Source organism: Hyperoodon ampullatus (genome assembly GCF_949752795.1).
Source record: "Hyperoodon ampullatus genome assembly, chromosome: 13".
Classification (NCBI taxonomy): domain Eukaryota; kingdom Metazoa; phylum Chordata; class Mammalia; order Artiodactyla; family Ziphiidae; genus Hyperoodon; species Hyperoodon ampullatus.
This window is the reverse complement of record NC_136926.1, coordinates 10,458,851-10,474,982: the sequence shown is the minus strand read 5'-3', so window position 1 is coordinate 10,474,982 and position 16,132 is coordinate 10,458,851. Positions and strand designations below refer to the sequence as shown.

Genomic DNA, 16,132 nt, shown 5'->3' with positions numbered 1-16,132 from the left:
GGGGGAAATGGGAAGCAACTGCCAGAGAGTATAGGGTTGTTTTGTTTTTTTTGGGGGGGGGGGTGGACCAAAAATGTTTAAAAATTAGAATGTGATGGTTGCACAACCTTGTGAACTTACTAAAAAACAATGAATTATACATTTCAAACGAATTGTATAGTATGTGAATTGTATCTCAATAAAGCTGTTTAAAAAACATTAGAGCACGTTAGTGACAGATTGTAAAATTACTTTAACACTAACAGATGTGTCTAGATTTATATGAACCAAATTGAAATCACTATTATCTGGTTATTAGGAATTAGGTTTTATTTAAGAACACATCACTGGCAGCAGATTGTTAATACAATGGCATAGATATTTGTGAGCATAGAGAAACATATGCTTCTAAGTCAGTTGTTTATAAATATTTTAGTCATAAAAGGTTTGTTTTCCACATGAGATCATGGATCTAGAGCTTTTCAGAATCCAGTTCAAATATCACTATTCTGAATTACAGAATTTCTGATTATTCAATACATAAACTGACTGAAGAATTCTCACTTCATGCCCAGTTCTTTCATGAATAACCTCCTTTTTTAAAAAACCCAACTTTTAAGCCTCAAACAACTGATTCTTACATTTATAGTCCAGTCAGTTAAAATTAACAAGATTGATTTTTTTCCATTTAGAAGGCCCCCTTCTCAATAGTGACCTAACTAGCTAAAGGCAGCTTTAAATAGAAAAATTCAGGATCCATATTTCTGAATCCAAATTGATTTCTCCATATAATGCTATCACTGTTCCTTTATCAGAAAGTCATGTCCTCATAACATAATAAATAACATAAATGCACATTGAAACTGTGAACAAGCCACGCACACGAAGGAGATGCTTCAAGTATTCCAAACTACTCAGGGAGCTGCTCTATGCAGCTTCGTCGAAGGACACGGGGGCCAGAAATGATTTTCCTCTGTGTTACCAGCTCCACTTTGATGACTTTAAGAGTGAAGCTCTTTGATTCAAAGTGTTATGTAAACATAGGAAATGAGATGACATCATCGCTGAAGAAAACAACGACAACAAAATCCCATCGATATTGGCAGCTAAAGCGGGTTGATAGTGGGACTTCCCTGGCGGTCCGGTGGTTAAGACTCCACACCTCCACTGCAGGGGGCATGGGTTCAATCCCTGGTAGGGGAACTAAGATCCCTCATGCCGCACAGAGGGGCCAAAAGTAAGTAAATAAGATAAAGTGCATAGCTGGTGATGCCCTGATATTAAACCACCAGACCTCTACCCCACTCTCTGTATGACTTTCCAAACCACCTTCCTTGGTGTTTTTTAAGTCCTTTCCGTCTAGGTGAACAGAGTACCTTTGAGCCCACAAAGAAAACTCCTCACACCACTGGTATAAATTGGCACAAATTACCAACTTTCAAAATGCACATAACCTTCAACCTGATTGATTTCCCAAGGACTTCTCCTACAGTCATAGCACCCACAGAGCTGCAGGGTATTCACTGCAGGGTACGTATGGAAACAAGGAACTGGAAATAACCTAAATGCCCATCAACAGGGGTCTGGATTAATAGATGAATCATATACCTCCCACCATGGAAGACCACGCAGCCCTCTAGAAGGATGGGGTCGATCCATGTTATTATGAAACTGGCTAAGATAGCACTTTAACTAAAAGAAGAAAGATGTTCTGCAGTGTATAGCAGCGGCCCCCAACCTTTTTGGCACCAGGGACCGGTTTCGTGGAAGACGATTTTTCCAGGGACCGGTGCTGGGGCGGGTGGAATGGTTCGGGTGGTAATGCGAGCGATGGGGAGCAGGGATGACGCTTCGCTCGCTTGCCCACCGCTCACCTCCTGCTGTGCGCCCGGTTCCTAACAGGCCACGGACCGGTACCGGTCCACGGCCCAGGGGTTGGAGACCCCTGGTGTAGAGCATAGTAGGCTATGATATTTACAAAAGACAAAAGGACTGAGAAAAATATGTTATTTTCTCCTGCCTCTTAAAGATGATTACATAAGACACCTGCATAATACAGACATGCACTCACGTGCCTGACGGACGGCTGGCAGAGCACAGTGGGTGACTCTGGGTGAGGGAACCGGGGTGGGGAGAAGGCTTACTTCTTACTCTTTATCCTTCAGTGTTATTACTTGTCATTTTCACCTTAGGTCTGTATTTCTCAGTCCATTTAAAAAAATGTCGATGCATGTCCAGTGGCCCCTTTTGAGGACATACCCTCTGGAGTCGAAGACTCCTTCCTGCGGCTGGACGGCGGGGCGAGCAGGCTCAGGGCGCTGGGCTGGTGCTCGGGCGACCGCACGATGGCGGACATGGCGATCTGCTGCCTGGCAGTGGCCGGCGTGGACGGGTGCGGGTGGTCTGCGGCTTTCCGGTGGGCAGCTGGGGAGAGACGGGTCCAACGCCTTTCGGTTAGCAGGGTCCCCAAGAGGCCCCAACCAAGTGGACCACCCCGGGGGCTGGCTATCAAAGGCCCGAGACCAAAAGGACACACAGGGTGCCCGATCGGCAATGCCGAGGATGCCGTGCATCGTTCAGACGTGGGATGTCTGGGCTGTCACCACGAGGCTGAACTAGTCTCGGCCAATCTCCTTGAGATCGGTCCTCTGCCTCGTCCACCGCACTTGGCGTCGAGGGCGCCCGTACCTTCCTCCCGGGCGGAGCGGAGCTCGATGCGGGTCTTCTGCAGGGCTTCCTCGAGCTCCGCGCAGCGAGCTTTCTCCTTCTCCAGAGCCACCTTCAGCTCATTGTACTGCAGAGGAACCTGTGTGGGCAAAGCAGGGTCCTCTTTCCGTCGACTAAATAAACCCTAGCAATGGAAACAGAGATATCTCCTAACTCCTGGAAATTGGCACTGGGAACTAGTGAAAGGAACCCTGCCTCGGGAGGAGCAGACCACGGGAGCCGGGCGTGTACTCACTGCAAGCGGGTTTAGTAAAACTGGCATGTGAAGGGGGAGGCGGGGACCAAGCCACAGCCCCTCCCAGCCGGCTGGAAAAAAAGTAGGGGCGTGGAAGTTTTCACCGAGAGGGTCAGAGATGCTTGAATTGCCACCACCTCTTCCTTTAGCATTCCCAAGAAGGAGAGCCATTTCCTGAGCCTTTACCCTCAAAAAATGGAAGTGGAGGATGGAAGCAGGAGACATGGTTCAGCAATCCCTCTTGCCTTGAATTTGTCTCATGATGCTTAGTTACAAGACACAGAGATGAGTATTTTTTTTTAAAGGAAGCAAAAAAAAAAAAAAAAAGGAATACTAAACTAATGTCACCACAAGGGGCTTATGCAAAAAACATGCAAATGGAACATGTATTGTACATGGGAAAGAAAAGTATAATGTAGGGTAATGGGAGTGAAAACTAACAAAAAAATACACGGAAGCACCCTGACTACATCAAGTGACAAACTCAGATAACAGTCCACTGATAAAATAAAATAGATTCAGTATCATCAGCACAAACAAGCATGGTCACACAGCACACAAGGAAATCCTCCTCCACAGCCACCACTGCTGCTCTGGTCCCTTCCCGTAAAGAGAACAATGGGACCAAGAGACCGACCGCCTCCTTCAGCCCACTCCCCAGGACCCTGTCATCGGAGGCCTTCCCTGTGCCACCGCCAGTTCTACTTTGGAATCTGGGTGCCTTGGGAAGAAGCTTCAAGCTCCTTAGAGACCTTCTTGAACTGAGAACACATGACCAAACCTTCAGTGGTTCAGGGAAGCATGCTTTGGGCTTATTAAAAATCTTCCCATGTGTGCTTATATCACCCTGTCCATCTGTTTCTTTTGGTCATTGTTTTCAATTTATATGTTACAATTTTAAAGAGATGGAGCCACACCCCATGGAAGGGACAGCTATCCAGACACTTTGGGCAGGCCACATCAGCTCTCCGGGTCCCAGTCTCTTCTTGAGCCAATCAGAAGGACTGAGCAGATGATGGCTAGTTTTTCTGGAGTCCCGTACACGTGACCTGAGAATCCTTCTACGGCCCCATACAGATGACCTATTAAAACCTCTGGAATCCTATCCCCATGACCTAAGAACCCCTCTCTGTCTAGAATCCCATACAAGTGACCTGTAATCTCTCCAGAATCCTGTACATGTGAGCAGGGAACCCCTATGGAGTCCAGGACACTGACCTGAGTATAAATCTTCCTCTCTGCTACCTTCCCCACCCCAGCTGCCTGGGAAAAAACTATCACTGCCTTCACAGAGGAAGGCATGACAACTTTAAAGGCCATGAACACAAAATAGTATATTACAGACTTGAGAGTGATAGCTTCTCTTGAAGAGCTATTCTGATGATCCCAAAGCCTCTTTTTCAACCCCAAACAAAACAAGACAACATGCATTTTGTTTTAGCTGATGTTCCTAGGATTATCTATCCCAGTGGTCTTTACAGAATCACCACGATTGAGCAAAACTGTCAGCTCCCCGCTTTTCAAACCCTCTGACCCACCTTTTTCTTTTTAGCAGGTTGGTCCATTTTGGCTTGCAGAAAATCGATGAGTTTGGTTTGTTGAGAAATAGTGCCTTCCATTTTCACCTTTTCATGAGAATAGAGAACCTAAAATTTGTGAAAACAAAAAGCACCTCAGACACCGAAAGAAGTATACTTTTAAACTTGGTACTTTAAGAAAATAAAAAATAAAGTTGTTTCAATATTAACATATGAAAAATCCAACCCAAGCCGCACTGGGCCCATCTTTATTTACTTAGTTCTGATCTTACTGCCCACCATCCCCCCAAAAAAGATGGACTGAAGCACGGACAGATATGTGAAAAAGCAAAAAATAGCAAATGGCAAGTAGGAGAATCCAGAGGGTGGTCATGATAGAAACTTCCCAGCTTCTCTGAACGTCAGAGAATTTTCATAATAAAATACTGGGAAAAACACACAACATGAAGATACTGCCCATTTGACCAGACAGATGGCTTTTAGCCATCATGCTTTGCCTCTGCAGACAGTTTAAGTTCCCTTTGCCAGTTCTCACCTGAATGTTCTCTAGCTGATATTCCAGATCACTCCTTTCTGTCTTCAGCAGATCAGCCCGATCTAGAGCTTCTTGTAGCCCTTGAGTCAGACGGAAAATATGACTCTTTTGCATGTCCATCTGCTGCTGTAACTTGGCTTGCTGGTGGGGAGAGAGGCAGGAGAGGCTTCATACCACACACAAAGCAACGTGCTCCCTCACTGTCCCTGTTACAAACTAATTTCAGACATGGCACCAAAAGTTCGGCTCATTCCGGAATAAGTAACTGTCTGCTATTCCAAAATGATGCATGTGCAGTTAAAAAGAACTTGCACAGAAATCTCTGATGGCCAGCCACTCACAAGGTGCCCACCACAACAAGAAGTCCAGACTGGTGGGTCTGCCTTCCCAATCAGAGTTGCAGTTAAGGATATTTTGGTACTTCAGAGTACGGGCCATCTGAGTTGACATCTAAGGCAGTGCGACTTAATGCCATGACAGCCACGTTCTGATTTGTCCTTATTTTTTGTTTTTAAGATCTCAATTGCTGTTAAGAGAACTCACTTTGTGATTCTCCGTGTAGAATATACAAAGGGGAGTCAGGGCTTCCCTGGTGGCACGGTGGATAAGAATCCGCCTGCCAATGCAGGGGACATGGGTTCGATCCCTGGTCTGGGAACATCCCACATGCCACGGAGCAACAAAGGCCATGCGCCACAACTACTGAGCCCACGTGCCTAGAGCCCGTGCTCCGCAACAAGAGAAGCCACTACAATGAGAAGCCCGCGCATGGCAACACAGTGGCCCCCGCCCGCCACAACGAGAGAAAGCCCACGCACAGCAACAAAGACCCAACGCAGCCAAAAATAAAAACAAATAAATAAATTTATTTTTTAAAAAAAACAAAGGGTCATAGCACCTCTAACTCAAACAGCACCTCGTCAGGGTGTGGGACCAACAAGCACACCAATAGCCACAGTCGCAGGAGATATTTCTACCACGTGGGGAGGAAGGAAGATCTCAGGTTCAGTACAAGTGTTGGTAAAACCCAAGGAAAACAAAATTCTATTTAGGACATTGGAAATCGCTTTGTGCTGGAAATCTCTCTCCAATTTTTTTTTTACAATGGAAGTCAACCAGAAAATAGAGCAGGCTATAAAGATACTGGGTTTATGACTCTCTTTCCTAAAATGCTTCTGTTTCTAAAAAGCAGGAAAGAGCAGCTATCCTGACAAGACGCTGCTTGATTTCACCCAACCCCTTGGGTCCAATCTAACCACACCACCAGTGGCCCAAATACTCCCTTCCCTGGTGGCCTAGACCCTCTGCAGCCTTAAGGACAGAGGGCTGGTAAAGAGCTATAACCATCAGCACGGGAGTTTCCCAGCAGGCGAGGGCAAACCTCGGTGGCCCACGCCCCAGCCGGCCAAAGGCTACTGATGACCTCGGAATCTGCTGAAACCTCGCTACCTTATTTCTCTTCCCTCCACCAATGTTTGTCTTTCCATTTCTACTCCTCACCTGCCCTTCCTCTTGAGAGGCAGCTGATTCCCTGAGGCATCATGGTGTCATGGAAAAGAACCTGGGCTTTAGAACGTTCCAGACCCTGGTTCAAATCCTGACTTTAACTCTTATTAGTCCTGTGACCAGGGGCAGCTCACTGCCTCTCAGACCCTCAGTCTCTTCGTCTGTAAGTGGGGGTAATAACTCCCTTCACTGGCTGACACACCGAGCACAGTGCCCAGCATACAGCACATCCTCGATGAATCTTAGCGCTGCCTCCTTCGTCCGTCTTTCTTCCCTCCATCCCGTTCAGGTGCGCCCCCCTCACCTTTCCATCTTCCTTTCCTGCCCGGACCTACTCCGCCAGCCTCTCCCCATCAGTCCTCCGTAAAGCAGGAAACTAACTTACGATCACCTGCCCTGTGTGCGTGACCTGGAATTTCTGAATCAAACCACAGAACCCCCTAAAATACAGGGAAAGAAAGAGAGAAAACAGCTAAGATAACCTCCTCCAGGGAGCTATCTGTCCCCTGTAGCACAAATGATTACTTCTTGCAAATTATCCGCTTTAGTTTCTCTCTACTATTTTAGGACAACGCTAATTGCTAGGCAGGAAGCAGAGAAACAAGTGCTAGGGACAAGAATCTGTTTGGTGACAGCCAGGCCCAAAATATTTCTCTAGAATCAACACATCAACTGTCCATTAGCTTTCCAGGAAATAGGCTACTTATTCACTACAATAGAAAACAAGAGTGACATTTGTGCTCAATGAAATGTTTTACAAAACCATTAACCTGCTTCCCAGAGAGACGTAAATGGAGGCTGTTCCCAGTCAGTGTTAGAGTGAAAAGAGGGCTCTAGCCATGTGCTTAGATCTGTCCCCCAATTTTATGAGGGTGACAGGAAACTGGGAGGAAGCACAAAGGAACTAGATGACTGAACCAGAGCGTGAAACAACTGGTGGCTGGGAAGATGGATCAAAACCAACAAGAGAAGGTTTCATAGGATGGTATCTTTTTAAAACATCAACTGAATAAAGAAAGATGTTAAAAAAAAAAAAAAAAAAACTTGTAGAAGGGCTGGTGGTGATTTAACAGATCGATGGGTGTCAGCAGCGTGCTAAAGCCACACAAAGAGCCCGGGTCACTGGCAGAGGTATTCAGAGCCCAGAATGGAAGTGGAGATAGCCCACTGTTCTGTGCTGTTCAAACTACAGGGGCTTCTAGAAACTCTCTTCGGAAAGATAAATCTATGAGAAAAGAACATCCCAAACATGGAAGGACTTAAAGTCTTCCATTTAGAAAAGAGAAGGCAATATGGACTGGGAAAGCTACAGAGATATCGAATCAGCTGTCACAGAGATGATAAAATAAAAAGTAGTAGTTCTCTCACAGAAGCGTCACAAGGACTATAGGAGTTAATTCATGGAAAGTACTCAGAAAGGCACCTGGCACATAGTACATGCTAATTAAACATTAGTTATTTTGATTACTAGTCAAGTGATTTGATCATTAATCAATATTAACCTCCTACTTTGGTTGGAAATATGAGACTACACCCTGTTTTCAAATGTTTTGATGTAACAGAACCAATGGTTGGAAGTTATAGGCTTTAGTTTACAATAAGAAAGGACTTTCCAAGAGTTACAGGTGCCAGAAAAATGAGCTGGGATGTCTAAAGTCACTCTAAGTTTTGATATTGAGGCCAAGGTTCACCGAAGCCCACCTATGAGGAGGGTTGGGGAAGGGACTCTCTACCTTGGAGGGGGATTAACTCGACAGGATTAGCAAGTGGACTCTGAGCTCTGGCATCACTTCCAAGAGACTAATCGTGCCTGTAAAGGGCAGTGTCAGAAAAGCTTCCGAGGCCATTTCTGGCCCGAGAGAAAAGATCTGGGAGAAAGATCCATTAGTGCCCAGGACAGGGATAATAAAGGGAACAGCGGTGCAAGTGCTGGGAATTTGCACTAAATGACACACAAAAATTCTTTCCAACTCTGAGACACTGATTCTGACCCCATTTACAAGAATCTGCACCTGATGGAGAGGACAGCCAGGCTGAGCCCCTGGTCTCCTGCTTACAGAGGGCCCACCACAAGCCAGGATGCCAGCTGCGTTCCGGACAATAAAGATTGTTCTTAGTTTCCTAATGGTTTCGGCTGTCAGTGAGATCTGCCTCCCATTCAATGGCAGCCAGACATCTGCTCAAAAAGCCCTCTGTGAGGTGCAGAATGGAGAACTGGAAACGTTCCCAGGTAGTTTTAGAAGTGAGAACAAGGGGACTGAATCAGGATTCCAGCCTTCTCTTCCTAGCCCTGCCACTGACTCACCATGTAACCTTGGACCAAAGCACTGAGCTGTTGGGGCCAGTGCTCCTTCCTTGGAAGAAAAAGAGGACGGGCAAGATCACTAATTATTTCTGTTCCTTCTGTTTCCAACAGGTGCCTCAAGTGGGGGTGTTGCCTATTCATTCCAGATAAAAGACCATCATTCTCTATCTGACCACCGGGGTGACTTGTCAATTTCTATTATAATGTTCTTAGTGTCACCTTTGGTGAATTTCCCACCCACGTGTGTGTATGTTTGTGTTTGTGTGTGTGTGTGTGTGTGTGTGTGTGTGTATAATTGATTTTATTTAAAAACTTTTTGTTGTGGTAAAATATACACAAAATTTACCACTTTAATCATTTTTAATTGCACAGTTCTGTGGCATTAAGTACATTCACATGGTTGTACATCACCATCATCCATCTCCAGAACTTTCCGAAACTCCCACCCATATTTTTTAAAGCCTCCTTCTATAAAACATTTTATATTCACCTGCAAAATTTTCACCACACTTTTCGAACTTAATAGCATAGTCATAATATTTCTACCAGCAGAGCCCCTCATGGGCTACAGGTGGCACACAATAAAACCTCAATTCACCAGAATAGATAATCTGGCTAATTCAACCGTCAGGCTCACTATGGCTTAAACAGAACACTCTTGGAGTCCAACTTCTCGTGAAATATCTTTATAAAGTGCCTTTGTCCTGATAGGTCAATTCTAATGAACAAAGCTGAATTATCAGTGATTCAACCAAACCAGGGCTTTGGTTGGGAGTGGGAAGTTGTCATCAGTTTAAACAGAGATTTTCAGAATTCTGTTAAAAGGTACAGGAAATAACATAAGGAATGGATTGGTTTAGGAGACCAATTTGAGCTTTTCATTTTGTGTCTCAAAAGCAGGGCATCATTTTTTTTAAATTGAATTAACTGGATGTCCAAAAGCCTTCATGAGATTTGGCACTCAGTGTAATCTGATCAGGTCTCTGCCCCGTGCACAAAGCTAATTACATGGTTGTCCTATCAGCCTGCAAACTTCATATACTTTGGACATAAACTCTAAAGAATAATTTAACTCAATATCCACGTGCCTGCATATTTAATAAACTTCCACTTGGCACAGACTCGCTGTGTGCGCGACACGCCATTAAGCACCATTTGGGAGGACACAATGACAAAGAGGACCCCGGCCTTCGTGACACATTTTTTTAACGTGTTAAACACCTTTTAGAAAGTATCCAGGACTTCCCTGGAGGCGCAGTAGTTAAGAATCTGTCTGCCAAGGCAGGGGACAAGGGTTCAAGCCCTGGCCCGGGAAGATCCCACATGCCGCGGAGCAACTAAGCCCGTGCGCCACAACTACTGAGCCTGTGCTCTAGAGCCCACGAGCCACAACTACTGAAGCCAGCGCACCTAGAGCCTGTGCTCTGCTACAAGAGAAGCCACCGCAATGAGAAGCCTGCGCACCACAACGAAGAGTAGCCCCCGCTCGCCACAACTAGAGAAAGCCCACATGCAGCAACGAAGACCCGATGCAGCCATAAATAAATAAATAAATAAATAAATAAATAAATAAATAAATAAATAAATAAATAAATAAATAAATAAAAAGATAAGATGAAATAAAATTTTAAAAAAAAGAAAGAAAGAAAGAAAAAAGGAAGTATCCGATGACCACCTTTTACTCTTCCTTGAAAATTTCCACTTTGAAATCTGAACGCCTTAATTTGGATCTGCCCACCTGAAGACAACAGATATTCACTTGAGAGTCCACCCGGCTCTATTTACCTGGCATTTTACACTCACCTCTTCCAGAAGCCTTTGTTTGAGCTCTCGTTCCGTCTCCAGCTTCTGTTGTAAACTTCGGGCGTTCATTTCAAGCATGGCGTGTTTCTTCTCCAGGTCATTGAGCTGGACATTTGGAAAAAATTGGCCGTGATACCACATTTAGTAATGTTAGACACTAACAACTTTTGCAAATATCCACAAACCTTCTCAGGTAAAGAATAATCAAGTTCTAAAGGTCAGAACATAAATACTGGTTTTTTAAAAGTATATCACAAATGTCCATGACATAGATAAGCCTTATGTGCGTTATTCTATGAGGAGAGAATATTATTTCTAAGGGATGGGTCATATATAGAGCAGTGACAAGTTCTAGGAGGATGACTTCTCAAGAATTTATTTATCTGACATGCTTTGGCTGAATTAAATAATCACATTCTGAATGCTTACTACTCGCATAGGATAATATCAGGGGCTTTGGATGAAAGGAGAGACAAGCTCTCTTAAGGATCTTACAACAAGTCACAAAGGCAGAGGGTGGCGCCATAACTAGACACGTATACAAATAGTGACTGCTTTGTCGGGTGACGATTTTGATAAGAGGTACGGAGAAGAGAAATTCATCCTGAAAGACCAGTCATCAAGAGAAGATGGGGTCAGAATGTCTAGAGTCTTAAAGGATGGGGAGGACTTTGCTATAGAATACTTTAAGAACAATCAGGTAAAAAAAATATCCTTCAAGCTAAACACAAAAGGGTTCATTTATCTCTAAATAATATATTTACTTTCCTCATGGTCAAATAATATATTTACTTTCCTTATGGTTAAAAAATGGTTAAAAAAAATTGTAAGCCAACACCAGGAGGGTTCCTGAGTAACAAGCTCTAGCCTTGAATCTGATCATATAATTTCTATGAAATTCTGGTAAGAAAATCATCACAGATGTCCATAAAGATTTATGTTCATCACAGTGTTATTTATGACGGCAAAAACAAAAAAATGGAAGAAGCTCAGATTTTCAACACAAGCGGAATCATTAAAATAGGAGCCTCGGGCTTCCCTGGTGGCGCAGTGGTTGAGAGTCCGCCTGCCGATGCAGGGTACACGGGTTTGTGCCCCGGTCTGGGAGGATCCCACATGCCGCGGAGCGGCTGGGCCCGTGAGCCATGGCCGCTGAGCCTGCACGTCCGGAGCCTGTGCTCCGCAACAGGAGAGGCCGCAACAGTGAGAGGCCCGGGTACCGCAAAGAAAAAAAAAAAAAAAAAAAAAAAGGTGCCTCTGTGTAATTGATGTTTCTAGAACTACACGTTCAAAAAAGATTCACTAACTCAGGAAAAGCCCCTAGTTATGTGATGTTTAAAAATTATGTAAAGCTGTTTACATAGTAAGAACCTAAATTTATAAATAAATATTTATATGTATATACAAATTCACCAAGATAACAGTGATGACAGCTTACCAGTCATTTTTTTCTTTACTTTTCTGTGGTTTCTATATCTTCCACAATGACCCCAAATAATCACTTTTATAATCATGAAATTACAAAGTTACACAAAATTCAGAGGTTAGATTTCTACTTTATATTATGTGTGTGTGTGCTTGTGTGTGTGCGCAAAAGAGTGCGTATGTATGAGGCTATGCGTATACATGAAATTCCTCGGACCTTTTGTTATCTATAATATTGAAGCACCTATTCGAAATCTCTTTTAAGATTATTAGATAAAAATCTCCAAACACTGGTATGTCACTTTGTAAATACAGGATACAGAGTGCTACGTGGACAGAACACGTGTATTTCCAACGTGAAATACTGAGAACCCGCACCATCCTCAGATCCTACCGTGTCCCTGGACTTAGAACCCAGAGAGGCTGAGGCTTCCTGTCACTGCAGCAATGGAATGAGCATGAGTCCTCAACACTCCCCACTCCCCAAGGATGTTCGACATTAGACCCATGAAGGCTTCTAGAAATCAAATGCCAGAAAGCAAGAGTGTTGTGCACCCAGATCAAAATCTCGACCTCAGGGGCCCTGATGGGCAGATGTGAGGAAGTCACTGGCCGACTCTGATACCCTAGTACCTGCCTCCCTCACCCACGCTACTGGCAACAGAGGGCGGCCCACGGGGAAGCATAATCACACGACTCTGTTTATGAAACATGCTGACCACTGATCACATGTGACTGTGTGTCAAGCATACCTGCTAAAAGGAGGTGCACACGTGTATCTAAAGGGCAGGAGGGACAGGGGCTGACCTTGTCGGAGAGACTCTCGGCCTTCAGCTTCTGTTCCTTGAGAGCCTGCTGCAGGGCCAGAATCTCAGCCTTGTGCTCCTTCACTGCCAGCTCGACCACCTGGCGCGACTCGGTGATCCGCTGATCGGCCCTCGCCCTGCGAAAAAACACAGGCGCGTTCAGAAGCCCCACCATCGCCACCCTGCAGGAAGGAAGCTGGTCCAGCTCGGGCCCTGCTAAGCAACCAAACAGACTGCAGGCTGGCGAGATGCCCAACCCGACCCCTTGTTCTGAATCATGTCTTGTTTTCTGACCACGTTCAGAGTGAAGATGTGACCCACTTTAGGCCCTGGGTAAAAATACTCTTCACAGGTAAAGTTCCTGTGAATATATACGCACTTGGAAAGGCTGAAGGCGATAAGGCATCTTTCCAAATGCAACTGGGTTGGAGAAGACGTCACAAGACTGTCACACCCTCCTACGGGAGCGGGAAGGGAATGAGGGCCTGCTGAAGGAACACAGGGTGCAAAGGGCCATGCGAGGCCCCATGTGAGCAAACATTTCCTCTCCTTAAAGTACATGCAAGAGGTGAAGTGTTCTGGGTGCTCCTCAAGAAACTGAAACTTGAACCTGATGGATGTATCAATATCTGTAAATAAGGTGAAAGAACAGAAAAACTGGAAGCAAACTAGAAAAATCACTGCCCCTCCCCCCTTTAGGTCTTATGCTTTGCTGCTTCCACACCTGGGCTTGTACAGGCTCCTCCACTGGCAGCTCTCCTTCCCCACCCGACAAATCCAAATCTTACTCAGACTTCAAGGGTAAACTTAAAGGCCATGTCCACCATAGAACCTTTCCCAGTTTCCCTCTCAGAAGCAACCTCTCCTTGTCCCCAAAGCATAAATGTACTTCTCGCCTGGCACAGCCCACTCTCTATTTTAGGCGATAAATAGCTCAATGCATAGTTTACTTCCTCCACTAGACTCTTAGCCTCTTGAAGACAAGAATTAAGAAGTATATTTTACTCATCTCAGGTCCCACATAATACCAAAATAGAGGCAGGAAAAAAACGGGGGTGGGTAGCCAAGATCTTTCACAATTGCCCCTGAAAGTATACATGAAATGTCTTCCCAAGCACAGCCCATGATTACACCTTCCACGTGTGACTGTGAATTTCTTGATGCTATGGTCAGATTCCGTCCCCAAAACTGTCTCTGAAAGGATTCCAGAAACAGCTGGCATAAGAGCTGGACTTGCAGGTGGGAGGGAGGGGGTCTGTGTGAGGGCAGCCAGAATGTACGGTGAGGACAGGGGAGCCCAAGAGTTTGGAGGGAAACAGCAACAGGAGGTCTTAAACCAGCAGCCCCCTTACATCAGCAAGTACCCTGAATGGGAAGATGTCTAAAGGGGGAATATTTTTACCAGTTTCTCTTGAAACTTATAGGTCCTCTTTGCTTCCAGTCTTTTCTAGTTTGATTAAGCACAGATTATACATCCAAGACTGTGAAGAGTCTACTTTATGATCAAGCAAATGTGGGAAACACTAAAATGAATCTGATAGAGTCCTAATAAATGATAAATATTTCCAGGTATAGTTTATCTTGCTTACAGAGTTCAGAGTGGACTTCCCTGGTGACGCAGTGGTTGGGAATCTGCCTGCCAATGCAGGGGACGTGGGTTCGAGCCCTGGTCCGGGAAGATCCCACATGTCATGGAGCAACTAAGCCCGTGCATCACAACTACTGAGCCTGCGCTCTAGAGCCCACGAGCCACAACTACTGAAGCCCGCGTGCCCTACAGCCTGTGCGCCGCAACTACTGAGCCCACGCACCGCTACTGAAGCCCGCACGCTGCAACTACTGAAGCCCACACACCTAGAGCCTGTGCTCCGCAACAAGAGAAGCCACCGCAATGAGAAGCCCGTGCACCGCAACTAAGAGTAGCCCCCACTCGCCGCAACTAGAGAAAGCCCGCGTGCAGCAATGAAGACCCAACACAGCCAAAAAAAAAGGAGTTCAGAGTACCGCAGGAAGGCAAGTTTCAGAGGAAGGTGATATTAGCGAGGTTATGGGGGAGGCATAGGATTCAACTGGGCAGACATGAAGCCACAGGGCGAATACCAGCCTGTAGGTGTCTCTGCACAAACTAAGAAAGGCACGTGTTCTTTAAGACTGTTTACTTAAAGAACTGTTTACTTACATCTGTTGGTAAACCGTCATAATATACTGATTTTGTTAGTGCAAACACTGCTGCCGTGAGCTGTTAAACTGTCATAATAAATCTTCCTATCTATGACGTCTTCAGTGCAAACAGCATCCCCAGCAGCATGCAGTACACAACCCTCACACCTGTGACCCCGGCAGGAAGGGAATTCTATGCTGGGAGGACTGTGGGAACTCAGAGAAAAGATACTACCTGAACTTATTTCCTACCAAGAAATGGAAAAAAAAAACCAAACTGTTCTTATAGAGCAGTTGTTCTCAAACTGGGGGTGATTTTGCCCCCCAGGGGACACTGGGCAATGTGTGGAGATGTTCTGGGTTGTCACACTGCAGGAGGGAGCGGCTCCTCGGGTTTGGTCAAGCCCAGGGGTGCTGCTTGGCAGCCTGCAGCGCACAGAAGAGGGCCCGCGACAAAGGATCACCCGGCCTGAACTGTCAATAATGCCAAGGTTGGTGTAGAAGGCAGGCTTGCGTCACAAATGACCAGGATCGAAACAGTGATGGTCTTGCTACATGGTCACAGTGATTAGAAACCCGAGAAAAGAGTTTCTACAAAGAAAGCGCTGAGATATTCTCCCTGCTGACTCCCAGGGCCCTGCATGGGGTAAGTGGTCACCATCTACTGCCAAATGGCAGTGTCTGTATTTACAACGAGGATGACAGACCCATTCTGGTTTGCACAAGAGTCTCCCAGTTTTAACACTGAAAGTCTTATGTCCCAGGACACTGCTCAGTCCTGGCCAAGCTGAGACAATCGGTTACCCTGCTGGTAGCTCTGAGGTGGATCCTGCTGCTGTCACCTGCCATAGCTTTACCAACAGGAAGTCCCACCTGCTCTGCTTCTCGGTGTCCAGCATCCTCTGTAACTCTCGAACCCGACACTCAAACTGGGACTTCTCGTCACCAAGGACGCTCCTCCAGGCCTCCCACTGCCGCTCTTTTTCCAGCAGCTCGTCGTTCAGGGCCTCCAGGTCCATGACCTGCTCCTCCAGCATTGTGCAGGTGGTCTTCAGAGCCTCCATCGTCTGCAAATCAGTATCACTGAGTTGTGCTTTGTATCAAATGAGGATT

General features: G+C 45.6%; 1 protein-coding gene across 1 annotated transcript in view; it reads right to left on the bottom strand.

Moving 5' to 3' along the window:
- CIT (citron rho-interacting serine/threonine kinase) overlaps window positions 1–16,132 on the bottom strand; it is a gene marked incomplete at its 5' end in the record, with an annotated part of 168,347 nt that overhangs the window by 15,150 nt on the left and 137,065 nt on the right. Inside the window, 7 exons of the mRNA XM_079718132.1 lie at window positions 2,239–2,403; window positions 2,668–2,830; window positions 4,480–4,587; window positions 5,015–5,155; window positions 10,629–10,733; window positions 12,861–12,996; window positions 15,893–16,086. Coding sequence (XP_079574258.1) covers window positions 2,239–2,403; window positions 2,668–2,830; window positions 4,480–4,587; window positions 5,015–5,155; window positions 10,629–10,733; window positions 12,861–12,996; window positions 15,893–16,086 — 1,012 coding nt within the window. The remainder of the gene's footprint in view (window positions 1–2,238; window positions 2,404–2,667; window positions 2,831–4,479; window positions 4,588–5,014; window positions 5,156–10,628; window positions 10,734–12,860; window positions 12,997–15,892; window positions 16,087–16,132) is intronic.